At 34.7% G+C, this 22,135-nt stretch overlaps 1 protein-coding gene across 1 annotated transcript; it reads left to right on the plus strand.

The window, feature by feature from the left end:
* The first annotated feature begins 1,089 nt into the window (after positions 1 to 1,089).
* LOC149475238 (gelsolin, cytoplasmic-like) lies at positions 1,090 to 21,670 on the plus strand. The gene is made up of 19 exons (XM_089713580.1): positions 1,090 to 1,246; positions 2,812 to 2,886; positions 3,651 to 3,843; positions 4,229 to 4,344; positions 6,068 to 6,245; positions 7,057 to 7,151; positions 7,800 to 7,913; positions 8,358 to 8,489; positions 9,871 to 9,982; positions 10,359 to 10,479; positions 11,548 to 11,680; positions 11,977 to 12,115; positions 15,104 to 15,198; positions 15,682 to 15,807; positions 16,821 to 16,941; positions 19,036 to 19,181; positions 19,667 to 19,777; positions 20,543 to 20,668; positions 21,474 to 21,670. Exons 1-19 carry the CDS (start codon positions 1,184 to 1,186, stop codon positions 21,531 to 21,533), a joined length of 2,256 nt encoding a protein of 751 aa, XP_089569706.1. The 5' UTR covers positions 1,090 to 1,183; the 3' UTR covers positions 21,534 to 21,670.
* The last annotated feature ends 465 nt before the right edge of the window (positions 21,671 to 22,135 follow it).

Raw genomic sequence — 22,135 nt, forward strand, 5'->3', positions numbered from 1 at the left:
CTTTCCCGCTTAAACCTCTCAACCGATTTTGATGAAATTTGGCACAGACAATAGGTATCTTTAGAGTTTAGACCCTGAGAAATAACATAGGCTACCTTTTATCGAGCGAAGCCGCGGGCGGAAGCTAGTTATTAAAATAAAGCCATTGAAATACATAGATATTATTTACATTTGCAAAAATAAGTTTTTTCGATATCAAATGTTATCGTCTACCAATCTGTTAGCATTACTATTTCGATGAAATTGATAGCGGGATAATTGAGCTAGATAAGATAAAATAAAATGCATAACCGATTTTTTGGCAGAACAATATTATATTATGTGTTAAAAATATTTTACTTAACCTTAGATTTTATACTTAAACATAAGCATGTACTTCACTTACCTCATACGAGTAGGTATAATAAATATTTGATTACTTATTTTTATTTGATTGACTTATCAGGAATAAAAATAAATTTTAATTTACTAAGAAGCATGGTTTTTATTATAAACTAGCTTCCGCCGGCGGCTTCGCCCGCGAGGAGTTTTTTCGCAATATGTCGCCTATGTTTTTTCTCAGGGTCTAAAGATTGTCTGTGCTAAATTTCATAAAAATCGGTTGAGAGGTTTAAGCGGGAAAGCGTAACAGACATACAGTTATTATAATATAGTAGGGATTAGTTAGTGAGAAAATTTTAAAGTGAAAAAAAAAAACGATTTTTAATCACTATTTAGATTTTAGAGCTATTTATTCAAGGCTCTGATAACGAACCAATAATATTATATGATACTACTATGTATTATAAAATAGCTTTTTGCTTCGCACCTATCTCGAAACCACTGTTAAAAATCGCATCAAATTCGGTTGCGTAGTTTTAAAGAACTAAATATAGGGATAGACTTTGTTGTACATGTTTAATACTATGTAGCGATAAGTATAGTTTAATCGTATAATATCTATAAAACAAAGATGGCCTATGCTTATTTAGGCTCGAGCAAATTTGACTAACCTATCCATCTCTAACACTCATAATGTTATCAACACCATCGCATGATATCGATTTTATTATCTCATGAATCATATACGATTATAGCCTTCAGCCAGTTGTGACTCAGTATTAGTTAGAGGAACATTGTGTGACAATATTTATTTTTAATCTATTTTGTGATTGTTTTAAATTGGCAACATTATAATTTGAAAATGGAACACCCGGCGTTCGTTGATGCAGGCGCGGAAGCAGGCTTGGAAATTTGGACGATTGACGTAAGTTTTTACAAATTATTAGCTTTCCGCGTGCTGTGTTTAAAACCTAATTAATTATGTATACTAAAACCTTCCTAAAGAACCACTCTATCTATTAAAAAAACCGCATCCAAATCCGTTGCGTATTTTTAAAGATTTAAGCATACATAAGGACTGAGACAAAGAAAGCGACTTTGTTTTTTACTATGTAGTGATATTAATGAACAAATTATACCCTAATTTAGATATTGATTTTTATTATCTACGATGAAACTCTTTTGTGTGTCATCATGATATTTATTTCCCCAATATTGAGCCATGTGAAATAGTTAATAGTCGATCGAAAATATAAAATGGACGCGACTTTGCTTTATACTATGTAGTGATATTTCTTATAAAAACTTTATAACTTAGAGAAATTGGAATATTAGAAACTAACTTTGCGCCCACGGCTTCGCCCGCTGTCTCTAAAACCTAATACATAAATTATACTTATAAACCTTCCTCTTAAATCATTCTAGCTATTAAAAAAACATTATCAAAATCTGTTTTGTAGTTTTGAAGATCTAAGCATACTTATTTGTTATTACATACACACATACGCGTGCAACGACTTTGCTGTATTACTAGGTACATATTGTATGAAGTGATAACAGCTGTTTTAAAATATATCTCACATAGATAATATTGAATTGTCGTGCAAATCCGAGTTTCCCAAATTTTGACGCTCCTTGGTCGAGAACTTTACTTTTCAATAAAAACGTAGTGTTGCCAGTACCTAACATGATAACAGCTTTTCTGCAACATGTTGTGTCAACTTTGTTGCTCGACAAATGTTTACCAGGAATACGAGTTTTATAAGAAAACAAAAGCTTACTCCTTACGTATTGCCATGCCACTCTCAACGCGCTAAAAGAAGTTTCACTTCAAAAAACAACAACACTATCAACGTCGTCATACGTTAAGGCGCTAGGGAGTGCCAAAGAAATAGACATTCATACATACACTCGAAAAACATATCCCTCCTTCTGTCGCAGTGGGTAAAATGCATAATATTGATTGCACACATTGATATAATATTACTACGTATGGAGGAGACACCACGAACAAAATCTGTGCGCCATTTTTTTGCTCTAAGTTTTAAAAATTATTATCTAAAAAGTTTTAGTTAGGTACCTACTTACCGATGAAAGTTATTCCTTTGCACTTTTCCGTATTATTTGTATTATTTGTGCAATATCGTAACACACACGAAGGCATATAACATATTTGATGCGTTTCACTTTAAAACAAATAAAAAATGAGCGTGCAGTTACGCCATATGGCGTATGTTGAGCGGAACATAAGTGATGTAGGCGGTGTCGTCTCCATATGTATATCTCAATGATTGCACAATAATTTTCTCGTAATACCTATTACAAGTCAGAACTTAGAAAGTCGGAACTTCTTAAAGTATATACCGATAGATATTCTTTATCGATTTTAAGTACGGATTATTAATTATTATGGATAGATATTATCTCAAGTGCGGAAACATTGTATCAGAGCCTTAATTATAGGTATTTAAGCGTATTTTATGTTTACAGAAATTTGAGCCTGTCCCCATAGACCGAAAGAAGTATGGGAAATTTTACAATGGTGATTCCTATATTGTTTTAAAGGTAAGTTCTTTATACATACATAAATAATTAAATAACGCGTTCGAAGAAAATATATAAAAAATAAAACACTGTCTCATTTCTTGTAAATAATAAATTATTAATAATAAATAATTCATCAGAGAAACAGTTAATTAAAAATCACAGACATGCTATTTTAATAACACTAAATTAAAACTATGTATTATAAAACAACTAAACTCACAATTCACCTATTAAAAGATCAACTATGTTCGAGCGACGATGTCATACATTGAAATTAACACCTTATTCCCTAGCAATAATGTTCAAAGTCTATTGTATCTCATAACTCATTACACAACTAGTAGATGCGTAAGCTGAGTTGCTTGATTGTGAGTGTTGTGAGTCTAGTTGTTTATTGTACTTCAATGCTTATAATTACGTATTACCAGAGATAATATAATACTACACACAGATAATATAATAATATGTAGTATTTTGAAGTGTGATTTTACGCGAGTATAATACATTTAAAAATTAAAGGTTTTAACGAATTTTAAACGCGATTTATTCATTACTCCGTTCCGCGCGGTTTCACCCCCGCTGCTCTACTCCTGTTGGTCTTAGCGTGTTGATATATAGCCTAAAGCCTTCCTCGATAAATAAGCTATCTAACACCGAAATAATTTTTCAAATCGGCTTGACGGTCATTCAAAATAATATAATGAATAAATCTCGTTTAAAATCCGTTACAAATTATCCTTAATTTCTAAATAATATGTGTTAAAATTGTACTAAAACTTTAGACAACAGGCGAGAACAATTCAACCCTATACTACGACGTTCACTTCTGGTTAGGCAGTAAAACAACGCAGGATAAGAAGGGTTCTGCAGCTATATGGACGGTGACGTTGGATGATCAGCTCGGGGGTAAAGCGGTGCACCATAGGGAAGTACAGGGGCATGAGTCGAGTTCTTTTGTGGGGTATTTTCAGCCTGGTGAGCGTTTTTTTTTATAGATAATCTGTATTTGATATTTAATTTATAGCATGCAAAAATGCATAGCTGATCGGATCTGTATGAAATTTGATGCAGCGATAGCTTACGGCTTTGTCAGATAGAGCGCGTTATTATCGCGCGTCAGAGCGCTTGCCTGATGCTGCGCTACGATACCCATTTTTTTACAATTTGTGAGCTGTTTGCTTTAATTGTTCGTTAGCGCGCGTTACAGCGTTTAAATACGCGTTTTATTTGGCAAAGCTTTTACAGTATCTATACTGTACTAATCTATAGTCTACTATAGATTAACAGACAGGCTTTTTGTCGGTTTACCAAGCAAGTGAAGCCATGGGATGAGATTAATAAACTATATTTTGTCCAACAGCCATCAGATATTTGGAAGGTGGCAATGAATCTGGCTTCAACGAGGTGGAAACAAATGCTGGTGCTGAGAAGCGCTTGTTGAGGCTGTCTGGCTGCGATAATATGAGGATTGAAGAGGTACCTATATTATATTTTTTAATTAAGCCTTTAAGTAATAACTAGATTTCCATCCTTAAAACTTAACAAATTGTGTTCTAAATTCCTCGAAAACAACAGTCTATAAAAAAAGCGTGAGAAGTTTCACTTCTGACACGTGTGCTCGGCACACACGCTCTTTTGTTTATAAAAATCGAATCGCAACATGAACGTTTTAAATTTTGCTTTACTTTCTAACTAGATTTCCGCCCGCGGCTTCGCCCGCGTTTTCAAAGGAAAACCCGCATAGTTCCCGTTCCCGTGGGATTTCCGGGATAATCCTATGTGTTAATCCAAATTACCCTCTATATGTGTGCTAAATTTCATTGTAATCGGTTCAGTAGTTTTTACGTGAAAGAGTAACAAACATCCATACATCCATACATCCATACATCCTTACAAACTTTCGCCTTTATAATAGTACTAGCTGCGCCCCGCGGTTTCACCCGCGTGGCTCCGCTCCTGTTGGTCTTAAGGGGGCGCATAAAGCAAAATAACCAATCTTCTATTAGATGATACGTGTAATATGCAAGACCAAATCTAAAAAATAAAATATATATCAAACTAAATGATATGTTCAACGATTCTGTTTAATCAAAAACATAAAATATTAAAATTTACTCGATAAAAAAAAATCACCAAGTTAGCTCTAATTTTCACACTTTTACGTTTTCTACTTGACATGGTAATACTTATTATGATTTTTTTTTCATAAACAATTATATTAAAACATTTGCAAGATATTTGTCAGAGCATTTTGTGTAATTACTTTTAGTTTTGGTTTTATCTGCGATAAACCACTTTTGGCGCTCTTTTTTTCTCGAGATAAACGTTTGATTTTGTCACGATAAAAGTGGTTTTATTTATTTTTCAAATCGGACCAGTAGTTCAAACACACTCTTCAGCCTTATAATATTATTATAGAAAGTATCTTAAATAGATGAGCATAATATTACATAATTATAAAATAAACATTGTATCAGAAATTTAGAACGGAACGTGTTATCTATTTACGGCCAATGGTTATTTCATTCCAATCAATCTGCATACCAAATTTTATTCAAAACGACTGTGTAGATTTTGCGTGAAATTGACACAAAAATCACATTCATATCCATTCACTATTTAATATTGTAAACAATATATTTACTTTAATATTATAAAGTTCTATAATATAATGAACTTATAATGAAATAATCGGATAAGGATCGATTTCTTTTTTTAAATTTTAAAGGGTATATTCCGTAGGTCATAGATTATAGAATAGGTTGTAAACTGTTATAAGAGATAGACATATACCATCGCGGACGTGTCTGTAGAACTTTTCAATGTGTATACTGTATAATACTTAGTACAATATTTTGATAAACCTCGTAGGGTTCAGCATGCGTTTGCAATGTAAGCGGAAAAAATGTAACTATTTACGACATCACATTAGAAACCTCAAAAATAACAGTACTTCTCCACTATTTAATGGATGTTATTATACATATAAACCTTCCTCTTGAATCACTCTATCTATTAAAAAAACCGCATCAAAATCCGTTGCGTAGTTTCAAAGATTTAAGCGTACAAAGGGACATAGGGACAGAGAAAGCGACTTTGTTTTATACTATGTAGTGATTAAGATTTATTCAAATCTATTACAATAAAACTTTTTTCATTCTTTTCAAATCTATTACAATAAAATTAACTCCTTTTTAAGGTACCAGCAGAAGCCTCATCTCTAACCGCAAACAACTGTTTCATACTCGAAGTGGAACATGACATATTCGTGCTAATGCCGCAAGGCGCTAAAGCCACGCAGAGACGAAAAATTATTAGTGTTGCCAATAACTTGAGAGACCAGGAACATAATGGGAGGGCAACTATTGAAATTATTGGTAAGTGAACTTGATATTTTGGTTTTATGGCATTCAAATCCTATCCTATTTAATATTATAAATGCGAAAGTTTGTGAGGATGTGTATGTGTGTGTTTGTTACCCTTTCACGCAAATACTACTGAACCGATTACAAAGAAATTTAGCACACATATAGAGGGTAACTTGGATTAACACATAGGATAGGTTTTATCCCGGAAATCCCATGGGAACGGGAACTATGCGGCTTTTTTCTTTAAAACGCAAGCGAAGCCGCGTGCAGAAATCTAGTGGTTTATAAATTAGCTTAGACTGCTGCTGCTTAGATACATAAAACTGAAAGAGTAGAATAAATTCGATTGCTCTGGCGGGAACACAGGTGGTCGAGTTGGTCAGGGACGACGCGGGTTCGAATCCCGCCTCGTGTTCAAATTATTTATTTTCTTTAAAAAAAATTATTTATTATTAGTAAGTGATGTTAAGTAAATCTTCGAAGCCTGGGTGCACACTGCACAGCTCGTTTATGTAAAAAAAAATCATTTATTGAACAACGTATACAAACAAGATGTGAATGAACACTTTATTTACAAAAAAAGAGCGTGTGTGCCGAGCACACGTGTCCGAAGTGAAACTTCTTGGCAAGATTCAAAAATTTCAAAATCGTTGTCTTACTCCATGATGTGACGGTATTACCATGACGAGACCTTGAAATTTTATTCTCAACGTGCCGAAGTTTCACTTCAATGATAAATCGCATTTAAAATCCGTTAAAAAGTCTTTAACTTGTGTGTATTTACAAAGTGGTAATAGGCTTACACTAACATATTTTCTAGACGAGTTCTCATCGAACGATGATTTTGCGATGTTCTTCGAAGCGCTCGGATCCGGCTCCAAGGATGAGCTGATAGAAGGAGAGGAATCTATTATGGTAAGAAGCTGTTTTAACAAAAGTAAGGAAAAACGAAAATACTTTTTTTCAGTATTTTTTTGTAATTGTAAGGAGTAGGTATACTCCATATTGTAATAGGTAGTTATGCTCAAATATTGTATCATTAAATAACCGTATCAAACATAAAAAATAGCAACAAAGTTGAAGTAAATCGATCATTAGGTACTTAAAACATTTTTTTAAGAAGTGTGAAAATTACACAAATTTTTAATACTGTTTGGTCTCTAATTATTCGCATTTTTTGCCATTTTATTAATGATTATTTTCCATCAGCTTTTACACCTTTTTATTCGTCTATAGCGTACCATTTTGATTTATTTATTGTAACCTTATATTTGTTATTTTCGACCACCTCCTTGGTACAGTGGTTGACGCGTGAGCGTAGAATCGAGGGTCCTGGGTTCGATTCCCGGTGGAGACGAAGAAAAAAATATGTCTCGGTCTGGCAGGACACAGAAGGCTGATCACCTACTTAAGACAAGTAGGTGATCAGCCTTCTGTTTCCTGTGTAAAGAAAATCGATCAGTGAAACAGATGTATAATGCATCTGCCCCTTACCCCACTTGGGGACATGGGACTTCACTTATATTTGTTTAAATACTCATTTATTATTATTTATTATTCCAGGCGTTCTCCAGAGAAAGTATGACAACTGTATACTTATACAGGGTGCTCTACGATGATGATGTCGAATTGGACGCTCTGAACAAACCCTTCAAGCAAAACCAGTTGGAGTCTGACGTGAGTATGAATGAATAAATGAATGATTGAAGGAATGAATGTTTTTTTTTTGGATGAATATAGACGCAAAATGATCTATTGTATGTACCTAACATACATAAATATACGACAAAGACTTCAAAATTATATTTAACGTTGAATAATAGCTTCTTTCTTGTCCTGAGAATCGTCATATATCTGACGTGACACAAAAAAAATATGGCTGAATTTCTCGCCAAATTAAAATCTTTTCTTTTTGTTCTTGAAAACCTAAGTTAGGTAATCAAATTAAATAATTTAAAACAAACGAATATGTAATTATTTAAATAGAATGATTTTTTAAAATAGCTTTACTGGCATTTATTTTATTTATTAAAAAAGATTTTGAACCATTACCAATGGCATTATTGTCATTTTTTCTGTTTTTTCTTTTATAACAATCTGTTAACTGTTGTTATTTTACAGAACATCTACATATTAGACACTCCCTGCTCTGGGGTATACATTTGGATCGGAAATGACGTCGATGCTGAAGTTAAGAAGAATTATAACGACATCGTTCTGAAATATCTTGATGTGAAAAATTATCCTGCTTGGGTAAGTAAAACAAATTAAGTTATTTTGCTATAAAATTTAAATAACGGAAGAAAATATATAGTGTTTTTGCAAAATTAAACTGAGAATAAATTAATGTATTCTGATTATATCTATAATAATAAAATACAATTATTTTTCCATTAGCTCCTCATATTAAAAACTTAAGGATTATTTTGAATACTTATATCTTATCATGTTAATTCGTAGATCATGTATTAAATCAGGTAACGCCTCTTTCTTTGCGAAATTTATACTTACTAGAGATAATAAAATAAGATAAAACGATCAATTAATAATATTTATTGATAAGTAAGGCGTATTTTGTTTTTAATTATCTGCAATCAGTATGTAGACTATGATATGCACGTATGGCGCTATATCAATAAATAATCCAATTTATACAATTATCTTATCAAAACTATAAAATAACGCATTAATTTTCTATATAGTAAAAATTGTCACTTTCAATTAATATGGTCATATTGCCATAAATTAATTATTTTACAACTTAATTTTTATAACCTTGCGTTCAAAATAACATAACGTAACAATAAAAATTGAGCGGTCATAACATTACCTATTTGAATTTGATTTGAATGCATTGACGTATTATAAACAACTATACTCACAATTAAAAATATCCGAGAATCATTGTACAAAATATTCATTACATTTGACACCTTATTACGTGGCAGTAATGCTCAAAGTCTATTGTATAAACTACTCAATAGAAAATGTTAAGATTAGTTGTGAGTTAAGTTGTTTATTTTACGTTAATGATTGAACATCGTCATTCATAGAATTTTCTATTGTTCGATTTTACGCGAGTATTATACATTTTGAAATTAAAGATTTTAAATTTGTCTCCCCGTCACTACGCTCGCTGCAAAGTGTCCGAAACGTCGAGAATATAATAGTATATGTATAATGAATAAATCGCGTTTAAAGTTCGTTAAAAATATTTAATTTCATCGTAATTCAGTATTTAAATCAGAAAATCGTGGTACGTTTTGATACATTCTGATTTTAATTGTTTCTATAACTATTCCCTACAGTAGATACAATGATGATCATTAAAACTTTTAAAATATACTTCTAAAGTTTTATAAAACATTACTGACCGGTTGGCTTGGTTTGTAGTGGCCCTGCCTTCCAAGCCAGAGTTTGTGGGTTCGATTCCCACCCAGGGCAAATATTTGTGTGATGAACATAGATGTTTGCTCTTTGTCTGGGTGTTAATTATCTATATAAGTATTTATTTAAAATTATATATGTATGTTTATCAGCCATCTGGTTTCCATAACACCAGCGAAAGCTTAGTATGGGATCAGATCGTGCCGTGTGTGAAAATTGTCCTGAAATATTTATTAATTATTTCAAGGTGAATGTAACTCGAGTGTCGGAAGGTTCAGAAAATAGTAACTTCAAACAATACTTCCATAACTGGCAGACTATCGTCACTTCCTCTGTGAGAGCTCTTGTTAGCGAATTTGGTGAGTTCAATGAATGAATAAATAATAAATGAATAATCTTATTTATTTATTTAATGTGTACATAATATGTACATATTTATCACTTAGAAAAAGGTTATAATATTGTCAAGACATATATATTTATTTTTTACATCATGGTAAGTAATTATTGCATTTATTGTTCGACTTGTTTTTTTTTATATGTATTGTGTAGCTCATTAAAACTCTGCCTATTACAACTAATACAAGCTGAGTTTTAACATTTAAGCAATTTATTAAATCGATCCTTGATAAGTGTACAAACTTAAAATTAATTTAAAGTGGATCAAAATCGAGTCCACAAAAGTCAGTAACATACAAACATACAGGTGAAACTAAAATCGTGTTAAATTTCCAGACGTTGGCTATTTCTCAAGCGATGCTGATGAACCAGAAAATGTTGCGAAATTTATTGGCAAGAGTGCCGCAGCGAGAGGTTATATGCCAGATGATGGTAGTGGTGAAATGACTGTGTATAGGTAAATATTGAAACTCAAACTTAAACATTTATTTCACTACATAGTATAAAACAAAGTCGCTTTCTCTGTCCCTATGTCCCTATGTATGCTTAAATCTTTAAAACTACGCAACGGATTTTGATGCGGTTTTTTTAATAGATATAGTGATTCAAGAGGAAGGTTTTAGTATATAATTAACTAGCTTTCCGCCTGCGGCTTCGCCCGCGTTTTCAAAGAAAAACCCGCATAGTTCCCGTTCCCGTGGAATTTCCAGGATAAAACCTATCCTATGTTACTCGTGGATAATGTAGCTTTCGAATGGTGAAAGAATTTTTAAAATCGGTCCAGTAGTTTATGAGCCTATTCATTACAATCAAACAAACAAACAAAGTTTTCCTCTTTATAATATTAGTGTAGATTATGTTTTAGACAAAGCGTGCGAAGCCACGGGCGGAAAGCTAGTATTCAATAAGACTTCCTTTAGAATCACATTTCAATATCTTAATCGTCATAACGTTAGTTATATAAATAAATACAAATAGTCAAGACGTCAGTCTGGACTGACCGGTTGGCTTAGTTGGTAGCACAGAGTACCTTTTTATATACGTTGGTAGTGACCCTGCTTTCGAAGCCAGAGGTGGGTTCGATTCCGAACCAGGGCAAATATTGGTGTGATGAACATCGCTTTTTGCTCATTAAAAACTACTACTTAATTAAAAATTTTATATGTATTTTTATCATATATTTGGTTTCCATAACACAAGCGAAAGCTTAGTGATCGTGTCGTGTGTGAAATTTGTCCCGAAATATTTATTTATTATTTATTTTGTAACATATTTTTAACATCCTTACTGATATTTAAAGTGTGTACCTACTTTTTCCGGAAATGAAAAACGATCGTAATTTCCTTTCACGTGGGCGAAAAGCTAACTTAAAAATTTCAAGGTCGCGTCATGGCAATACCGTCACATCATGGAGTAAGGCAACGATTTTGATACCTACCTTTAAATCTTCTTTTGCAACAAAGAAGTTTCACTTCTGACACGTGTGCTCAAGACACACGTTTATTTTAGCACATTTTTTTTTCAGAATTGGCGAAGAGCCCGAAGATGTTACTGAGTTAATATCGAAAACACCAATTCTATACCAGAACGACGTATATGTAATTCAATATAAATATGATTCGGATGGTAAAGATGCCTATATCCTATATACTTGGGTTGTAAGTATTTATATTTTTTTAATATCTATATTTTAATAGCAATTGCTACCTGATTTTTTTAATTCTCTAAATAATTAAACTTTCCGATTTTATATTTTTGGCTACTACTATACTTTAATTTTTTGGTTATTTATCAGGCGAACCATAACAACTCCTATGCTTTCCCTGCTTCTTCTTGAAATAAAACTCCACTACTAAAAAATCTTAAATAATTCTGAAAACATGTTATTGTAAACCTAATAATATTTCATTTTAACGAAAATTTTCATATTATACGTAATAATTAATATTTCAAGGGTGAGAAAACAGGAAAAGATACTAAAACAGCAGCAAAAGCGTTTTGCAATAAATTGGAAGAAGAGTTAGAGGGAGATGTGAATAACGTGACAGTGCCGCAAGGGAAAGAGACAAAACACTTCTTGAAACTGTTTAAAGGTAGGTTTTAACTGTTTTTGCTGAGGAGAGATTGTTTTTTGCGTTTTTTAAATAATTCTCAATTCTCATATCTGTGTCTTTTTTTAACGTGCTAAATATTTCCATTTTTCAATGTTTTGGTAAAACTGTACATTATAGGGCGTGGAATTTGGGGGTAGTGGGGGGTGGAGAGAGGGGGGGTGGGTACTAGGAACTTCCCCTGTAAAGGGGGGGGCGCGAAAATTAATAGTTTTCGAGATATTTACAAATTAAGTTTTGGTCCGCCTAAAGCAAAGGGGGCGCAAAGTAAGGACTTAGAAAATTTTTGATCTAAAGTGAAAATTGTATAGGTATCATAAAATACATAATTTTTATTCAAAACGCTAAAATAAGCATGTTTTATAAAAAAAACTTTTTCTCCAAAATAAAAAATGGCCGAGATATTCGCCCTCAAAGATTGATGATAAAACCTAACCTAACCCTTTCCCTATCTCCTCATGTCTTTTTTATATTGTCTCAGACACTGCCTTAGCTCCGGCGCTACGGGAAGTGCAGCCCTTCCCTCTTCTCCCTCTCCCTCCGCGCCTCCGGCTTTTTACATACACTCTAGGGGTAGGGCAGACAAGACCACGTGGAATTCGGGGTTGACAGCTTCGGTTCTGTGGCAAGTCTTATGATAATGCAATGCTTATTTTAGCGTAACGTTTTTTAGCTAGATTCGGACTTTCGCAGCTTAATATTGAATACATAATATTCCATCATTGAAAAAATTTACATTTTACAATCCGTCATGTATCTTGGTAATTATCAAGTTTAGAGAAAAGTTGCCCCAACAAAACATGCTTTTATTAGCGTAATCTTTACGATAAAACAATAATAAATAGGTGTTATAATGATACCAACTCCATCAAAAATTTTCTAAGTCCTGCGCCCCCTTTGCTTTAGGTATTTTTTTCCAGTTCCACATTGATCTGAAGCAATTAATATTAATTATTACTTTACAATAATAGTTTTCAATACTAGTAATATTGCATTAGCTCTTTGATTTGAAATATGACAGATTTAATGTAATAGACATTAGTATGACCTGTAGTTTTTTTTTTGTTTGAGTGGGAATCGCCCTAAAGTCGCTTCTGGCACTCGCCGGCCGTTGCCGCGGCACGCTCGCTTCGCTCGCTCGGCTCGTGCGGCAGTTCAAATGTTAACCTAACACGCTCGTCGCTTCGCTCCTCGCTACCTATTTGTATGCTAAAAGTAAAAGTTTAATAGTTTTGTACAGTTTTAGGGCTTAACAGGAGTACGCACGAAACGATCTCGACTGAAAGGCAGCAAACGAACGGTAACTGAAAATGACGTCGTTATTGTTTTGTTCCACGGTACAAAGCGTACAATTAATATTGGACAGCGCTAGTCGTCCGCTAAACGGATGAATAAAATAAATTAGTCGTCCGATTACCGGATGAATAAAATAATTGAATCGTCCGATAACATCTATTTATCTATATAGTTAGGTTATCGGGGTTTCTTTAGAGAACTGCCGCACGTATTATAGGTTTTTTGTGGGGGGAGGAGGGCACACGTAGGTATTTTTTTTTGCGCGTCGACGGAGCCCCGCTTCGCGGGGCTCCTATTTCTGTGTAGTTTTTTTTAAAGAAACCTAACCTAACCTAACCTAACAGCTAACCTAACCTAAACTAGATTTTTTTTTGCGCGTCGACGGAGCCCCGCTTCGCGGGGCTCCTATTTCTGTGTAGTTTTTTTTTTTTAAGAAACCTAACCTAACCTAACCTAACGGCTAACCTAACCTAACTTGATTTTTTTTGCGCGTCGACGGAGCCCCGCTTCGCGGGGCTCCTATTTCTGTGTAGTTTTTTTTTAAGAAACCTAACCTAACCTAACCTAAAGGCTAACCTAACCTAAACCTAACCTAACGAATTGAGGGTGAATATCTCCGCCATTTTTGATTTTAGAGAAAAGTTGTTCCTATAAAACATGCTTATATTAGCGTTATCTTTACGATAAAACAATAATAAATAGGTGTTAAAATGACACCAACTCCATCAAAAGTCCTGCGCCCCCTTTGCTTTAGTCCAACCCAACTAGCTTTAGTGTTAAAAGGTTATCTAGTAATCCGAATAATCGGACGATTAAATTATTTTATTCATCCGGTAATCGGACGACTAATTTATTTTATTCATCCGTTTAGCGGACGACTAGACACTTCGATTAATATTTTTGTTAAATTATAAATTGCGAATATTAATAATTTTATTTTATTTAATCTATTTTACAAAAACTATACTTAATAATAATTATTTTTAATGTTGTTGTTAAAAAATATACAAATTTCATAAATAAAATTTAAATTATAATATTTTTTTTGTTAGATAGAAATGTTTTACCTGAAATGAAACGCGTTTGACAATCGCTGTAGGTCAATTTGACACTGTCATAACAGTAAGTTCGCGTTTCAAAGATAAAATGGAGTAAAATTTTCCGATTTTCAAAAATTCGTGACTCAAAAACAAAAAGTTTTCGCGCTGTGAAATTTCAGATTTAGGTTCCATAGGTCAATAGCTAACCACAAAAAAAATTACGACTCTCAACTCCACGCCCTATAATGTACAGTTTAGCCAATGTTTTTCCTTGCAATCGTCTTAGTATGCAAAGCTTTCTATTCTTTTTAACTTTGTATGCAATATCTCCATTAAAACCTTAGTAACAAATTGAATAAACAAAATATATCCAGTCGTGACGGAAGTAATGAACAATCATAACTACTGCTAACTAAAGAACTCACAATATTACAAAGTAGGTAACTAACTCACAATCACAAACTAACTCACAATCTCACAATGTAGGTAACTAACTCACAATCACAAACTAACTCACAATCTCACAAAGTAGGTAACTAACTCATAATCTCACAAAGTAGGTAACTAACTCACAACTAACAAACCGACTCACAATCTCACAAACTCACTCACTCACTATTTTTATTTTTTCCAGGAAAATTGGGAATCCTCTTCGGTGGTAAAAACAATGAATACAGTCCAGATAACTTCAATCATTCTTACCAAGATGATGGTATACGGCTCTTTAAAGTGAGTGAAAAATAAATAAATAAATTGTTTGTTGTGTATTTTTAGTGTGATGTTTTGTTTTGTGGCGTGAAATAAATGGTTCTTTCTTAATTAAAATAATTATTCTAATCGCGCTTTTAACTCGTGCAGTTTTCTTTGGATGGATGAACCGATTTTGATTATTCTTTGTTTATTTGAAAGCTGATGATACCTTCTGATTTGTGTCATTTAAATTCTGTTTTTGACAATATGAAATAGAAGGCGGTTTAACCTCTTTTGTGATAAAAATAATTAATAACTGTTTATATATAAATCTCGTGTCACAATGTTTGTCCTCAATGGACTCCTAAACCACTTAACCGATTTTAATAAAATTCGCACACCATGTGCAGTTCGATCCAACTTGAGAGATAGGATAGTTTAAACATATAGGTACTACGGGCGAAGCCGGGGCGGACCACTAGTAACTGTTTAAGAATTATTAATATCAGATATAACTTACAGGTGGAAGGCATAGAGACAGAAGAGGATATGAGAATAGTGCAAGTGCCAGAGACAACAGAGTCGCTAGAGAACGATGATGTGTTCATTCTAGAAACACCGGAAGTTGTCTATGTTTGGAATGGAAAGGTAAGAAAACTATTTGCTCGGTGATTTCATTATCTTTATTTAAATTGATGATTTGTATCAAATAATATCGAGATAAAATAACACTAACTTTGCCACATTTATTCACTTCCGTAGAAATGATTTTTGTATTCTCAAGAAACTAATAAAAAAAAAATACAAATAAATTACAAATAATTAATATCCACCAAATAATTGAAAATGTTTAAATCGTTGAAATAAAAGCTCACTTTTACGAAAATTGGTCGTCTTTTCTTTATCCTTCCCTTAATTTTACAATAACACCAACATTTAATTTATCACTACATAGTATAAAACAAAGTCACTTTCTCTGTCCCTATGTCCCTTTGTATGCTTAAATCTTTAAAACTACGCAACGGATTTTGATGCGGTTTTTTTTAAATAGAGAGAGTGATTCAAGAGGTTTTAGTATATAATTTATTAGGTTTTAGACAAAGCGGTCGAAGCCGCGGGCGGTAAGCTAGTTTGCAATAAAAATGAGAATTAAAAAAACAGATCAAGAGGCGGGATTCGAACACGCGTTATTTCGCAAAACCGGGCCAACCCGTGAGATCATAGATGATAATCTATGACTCTTTAATTTTTTTACGTGCCAAATTTCTCATTTGAGTTACATTTGAGTAACATTGAGTTACTATGTACTACGTACTAAAGAGGACATCGCTACTACACTATTTGTAACACGAGTTAGAGTCTATGTCTGTGGAGTCAATCGTCACAAACCATTTTTTTTGTTACATTGATTGGGTTTAATTGATAAGTTTATTCACATTTTTTTAATAAAATAAACAATATTTGTATGACTCACTAGCCGCCCCGCGCCGCGCACAGATTTTTTTCGTGGTGTCCTCTCTATACGTAGTAAATCCATACGTACCTCAATGTTCATAAAGCAGTTTAAAGCATTTGAAAGCTATAAAATTGCTAAGGAACTTTATATTAAGATCAAGTACCTATTAATTAAATAAAACCACATTAATTCACTTTTGATACAGGAATCAAACGAAAAAGAACAAGCCGCAGCGCTACAGTTCACCAAAACAGTGGTCGGTGATCAGAGAGAAGTGGTGGCGGTGATACAGGGTGAAGAGACTTATGAATTTTGGACGGCTTTGGGTGAGTAAGAAAATAAAAGAGCGTGTGTGAGCACATGTGTCAGAAGTGAAACTTCGTTGGAAAGATTCAAAGATACCAAAATCGTCGCCTTACTCTATGACGTGGCGGAGAAGTTTTATTTAATATCATCTGTATATATTTTTAATTAAGAATGCTACTTCTTTCTAAATTTTAAATGATAATTTGTACATAAATTTCTCACGGGTGAAGCCGCGGGTGGAAAACTAGTAATACTATAAATTATTCTGTTCGTCCGCGTTTTATACAGTACATATTGGGTTTGGAGTTGACAGAGATCGCTTATAAGCGAAAAGCTACCTTATATTTAATGTTAGACGTAACTTTCGATTTAATATTTTTGTGGATGAATAGTTGTCAATGTGGTTGTCATTATTTCATGCCTGAACATGCCTAGCTGTCGAATACTATAAATTCCCGCTTTCCTGACTCGTGGCGCATTCGTACGAATCGTGCCTAGGGGCTCGGACGTTGTTTATACGACGTTCGACCCAACTACCCTCACTTTGCTAAAAGTCGTTGACTTGCTGCGTTTTGTTATCAATTAGGTAGCTGTGTAGAATCGCAGTACATTCTTATTACATTCAAACTAATATTTTACATAATAAATGTTCGCCCTTCTCTTTTTCTTTGTATTGTACTAGTATACCTAGTACCTAGATATTATATCATCTAGTTTTCTATGTGTGTATTCAATAAATGGTATTGTAATTCAATAAGGCCCTGCGCAGACGACAGACTATCCGTGACGCACTTTTTAGTCTGTGAAAATAGAACCTATGAAATTATATGCAGTAACGCACACGACGCGCAAAAAGTCCGGCGCACAAAAAATCCGTGTAATTCGGGCAGACCGCACCGCGCCGCTCCGCACAAAAGTGTGTGAAAAGAATTGAACGTTTTGGCTGGTTCACACTTTGATTAGTGTGAGTGCAGGTGATTAGTGCGAGTGCAGGTGTGTAGTGCGAGTAGTGTCCAATTGACTGCGAGTGCAGGTGATTAGTGCGAGTGCAGGTGTGTAGTGCGAGTAGTGTCCAATTGACTGCGAGTGCAGGTGATTAGTGCGAGTGCAGGTGTGTAGTGCGAGTAGTGTCCAATTGACTGCGAGTGCAGGTGATTAGTGCGAGTGCAGGTGTGTAGTGCGAGTAGTGTCCAATTGACTGCGAGTGCAGGTGATTAGTGCGAGTGCAGGTGTGTAGTGCGAGTAGTGTCCAATTGACTGCGAGTGCAGGTGATTAGTGCGAGTGCAGGTGTGTAGTGCGAGTAGTGTCCAATTGACTGCGAGTGCAGGTGATTAGTGCGAGTGCAGGTGTGTAGTGCGAGTAGTGTCCAATTGACTGCGAGTGCAGGTGATTAGTGCGAGTGCAGGTGTGTAGTGCGAGTAGTGTCCAATTGACTGCGAGTGCAGGTGATTAGTGCGAGTGCAGGTGTGTAGTGCGAGTAGTGTCCAATTGACTGCGAGTGCAGGTGATTAGTGCGAGTGCAGGTGTGTAGTGCGAGTAGTGTCCAATTGACTGCGAGTGCAGGTGATTAGTGCGAGTGCAGGTGTGTAGTGCGAGTAGTGTCCAATTGACTGCGAGTGCAGGTGATTAGTGCGAGTGCAGGCACGCTGCGAGTGAGGGGGAAGGGAGGGCGCGCGGGACGTGGCTACTCGCAGTCCACTCGCAAAAAAATAGAACACGCTTCTATTCACTTTACTACACAGCCTACTAAACACTCGCACTAAACAGTCGCTGTCCACACGTAGTACTACTCATCACCTGCACTCGCACTAATCAAAGTGTGAACCAGCCATTTGCTTCAACGCGCGCTAACGCAGACGGCGCACACTTTACACGATTTCCATAGCGTCTACGTCCCTACAGCTCTGCCGACAAAATGATCGAAGATGTGCGTCGTGTGCGTTGAGTCTGTGAAAAATCCGCGACCGACTTTTTGCGCGCCATGCAGACTTTTTGTGCGCCGCAGACTCGATCGCAACAAAAACAAAAAGTGTGCCGTCTGCGCAGGGCCTAAACGTACTTAAATCATTTATATGTATTGTTATTTTGAGATATTATTCGTTTATTAAAACAGGCGGTGCACCAGCCACAGAAAGCATATCGGGCTGGCAACAAACTGTCACCCGCCGCATCACAACGCCTGTCACACTGACAGCTGTCAACGTCACAATTGGCGGGAAAGTGAATTTCGAGGAGTTGCCGCCGGATTTTAAGCAAACGGTAAGCAAATGGGAGTAAAAATGTACTTTCTAATCAAATATACTGACCGGTTGGCTTGGTTGGTTACCCTGCCTTCCAAGCAAGAGGTCGTGGGTTCGATTCCCACCCAAATATTTGTGTGATGAACGTAGATGTTTGCTCTGTGTCTGGGTGATAATTATCTATATAAGTATTCATTTAAAATTATATATGTATGTTTATCAGCCATCTGGTTTCCATAACACAAGCGAAAACTTAGTATGGGATCAGATCGTGCCGTGTTGCCCTGAATTATTATTAAAGTGAAACTTTTATTACATCGTCTCAAACTTTTTGGTCTGTGTAGCGCATGTCGCGTGACGGTCGGCTGCCGAGTAGGTATAAAGCAGTGTTCGGAGTCATTATCGTACAAATACGATAATTTTGTGCCTAAGTTTCACTTTTACCGTGGTTTCATAAAACCTTAAACCACACAACATTTTTTAATCTTTGAACAACATTTCCAGTATCTCTCAGATGACAGTGTTTACATCGTTGATGGGGGCGAGGAACTTTACTTCTGGAAGGGAATCAATACTCCAGAAAGAGTAAAAGCCGCTAAGGATAAAATTATTGAGGTATTTAATATGATTTAGTGTTAAATTTTAGGCTGGCAACATTTAAATTAAGTAGATTAAGAATGTATGTCTTTCTTCCAATTTGTAATAATAAGACTAAATTATGTCTCTAGCTTGTAAAAAGCAATTAAACACAACAATTAAAAATCATTAAAATCAAAATAAACTCCAATAATTTGATTAAAACTTACATTCTCATACTTTTCCTATATCCTAATGTTGTCTGGAAGATATCGCTTCTTAGTGATAAGCCTATTGTACTTTTAATTTTCTTTGTTTTTACCTTTATTGTGTTTCTTTATAAAATAATATAATTATTAATCTTCTTCTTATTAATCTTCTTTTAATCTTCTTCTTATATATAAAAATGAATCGCAAAATGTGTTGGTAAGCGCATAACTCGAGAACGGCTGAACCGATTTCGATAATTCTTTTTTTATTATATTCCTTGAAGTACGAGGATGGTTCTTATGTAGAGAAAACGTAAACATGTACCACGGGCGAAGCCGGGGCGGACCGCTGTCCGCTAGTAATATATATAAATCTCGTGTCACAATGTTTGTCCTCAATGGACTCCTAAACCACTTAACCGATTATAATAAAATTCGCACACCATGTACAGTTCGATCCAACTTGAGAGATAGGATAGTTTAAACATGTAGGTACCACGGGCGAAGCCGGGGCGGACCGCTAGTTATTAATATAAATAAACAAGAACAATTTGTAACATTGTGTTTCTTTTAATCATATATTTATTAAATACAGGAATATTTAGAAGACGATGGCCTTGATCGTACTGTAGATACCGCTATAGTAGTATCAGTGAAACAGGGTAAAGAGCCCGCTAACTTCAAGAAACTGTTCAGAGAATGGGATGATGATATGTGGGAGGTGAGTATTAAGGGCAGCCGTACACGGACTGCTTCAAGCAGTTGAGACCGACGGCTTGAAGCCGCGATCGTGAACTATGGACATTCATTCACTGCCGTACACGGACTGCTCGAGCAGTCACGACTGCTTCAAGCCGTCAACTGCGCGGTTTGTAGCGACAGCTCGAGCAGTCCATGAACGTCGCTCAACCGATAACTGCTCGAGCCGCCCGTGTACGGCTGCTCTAATAGTTTAAAAGTAGTTTATTTAAAAAAATAAAATGGAGCACAGTGTTAATCTAAAATAATAAAGAACGGAACATAGAAAAAATTTAATAATTCTGAGATACAGGTAATTACCTAGTTCAGAAGGCAGAGTTGTTGTTGTGTTTGATGTTATATTTGAAGTTGCTAATATTTTTCTTTTTTTTTATAAAAAAATAAATATAAAAAAAATGTTGTGTGGTTTTATGAAACCACGGTAAAAGTGAAACTGTTCGAACGGTTCTGAACACTGCTTTGTGTAGCGCATGTCGCGTGACGGTCGGCTGCCGAGTAGGTATACCTACTCGGCAGCCGCGATACACGCGACATGCGCTACACAGACCAAAAAGTGAAGAGACGATGTAATAAAAGTTTCACTTTAATAAGAGTAAAAGAAATGGACACAGCCTTAAAAGTTCCGAATTAAAATGGTCTGAATTGTAACTTTTTACTTGACATATTAAATCCTATGACTACCTATCTTTTTGTGTTCATTTTATTGAATTTAAAATTTAAAAACACCGTGTTTTTATACATCACATGATAAAATTTCTTATTTACAGAACCAAACGTCATACGAAGATTTGAAAAACGAAACGAAAGCTGGCAACACCAAGGAATAAACTAAATAACGGATAATTTAACATTGTATCCAGTCTAATGTCAAATCTACTTATTAATATTATTAATGCTTAATTTTTTATACACTTTAAAACTGTTATTTAAAATCACGCACTTTAAATATATTATTTTTACAGTATTTTTTGTCGACTTATTTTGAAAGCCCTTGAATAAAATACACAAATCGTTCGTAAACTGACTTACAAGTAAAACAATGAACACAAAAAATATCACAAAAAAATGTGTGCGTGTACTAGTGTACACACGTAAGAAGTGAAACTTCTTTATGACCAAGTATTTTTAAAAAAATAATGTACTAGTTAATATAACCGAAAAAATGTTACAATAAATTTTTTTCCAACCCCGATAAAGAAGTTTCACTTCAAAAATAACAAATCAAATACAGTATCCTAATATGAATAACTAGCTGCGCTCCGCGGTTTCACCCGCGTGGCTCCGCTCCTGTTGGTCTTAGCCTTCCTCGATGAATGGGCTATCTAACACGAAAATAATTTTTCAAATCGGACCAGTAGTTCCTGAGATTAGCGCGTTTAAAGAAACAAACCCTTCAGTTTTATAATCATATTTTATCAAAACATATATC

The sequence above is a fragment of the Colias philodice genome, chromosome 31 (assembly GCF_061535455.1).
Source record: "Colias philodice isolate Cphi_HAF_F1 chromosome 31, ilColPhil1 Martin Lab GWU primary, whole genome shotgun sequence".
NCBI classification, from domain to species: Eukaryota; Metazoa; Arthropoda; class Insecta; order Lepidoptera; family Pieridae; genus Colias; species Colias philodice.

Coding starts and splice junctions, on each gene's coding strand:
- LOC149475238 (XM_089713580.1), top strand. CDS start 1,184: ATGGAACACCCGGCGTTCGTTGATGCAGGCGCGGAAGCAGGCTTGGAA. Junction 6,246..7,056: donor GGCAACTATTGAAATTATTG/GTAAGTGAACTT, acceptor CATATTTTCTAG/ACGAGTTCTCATCGAACGAT. Junction 20,669..21,473: donor GGGATGATGATATGTGGGAG/GTGAGTATTAAG, acceptor TCTTATTTACAG/AACCAAACGTCATACGAAGA.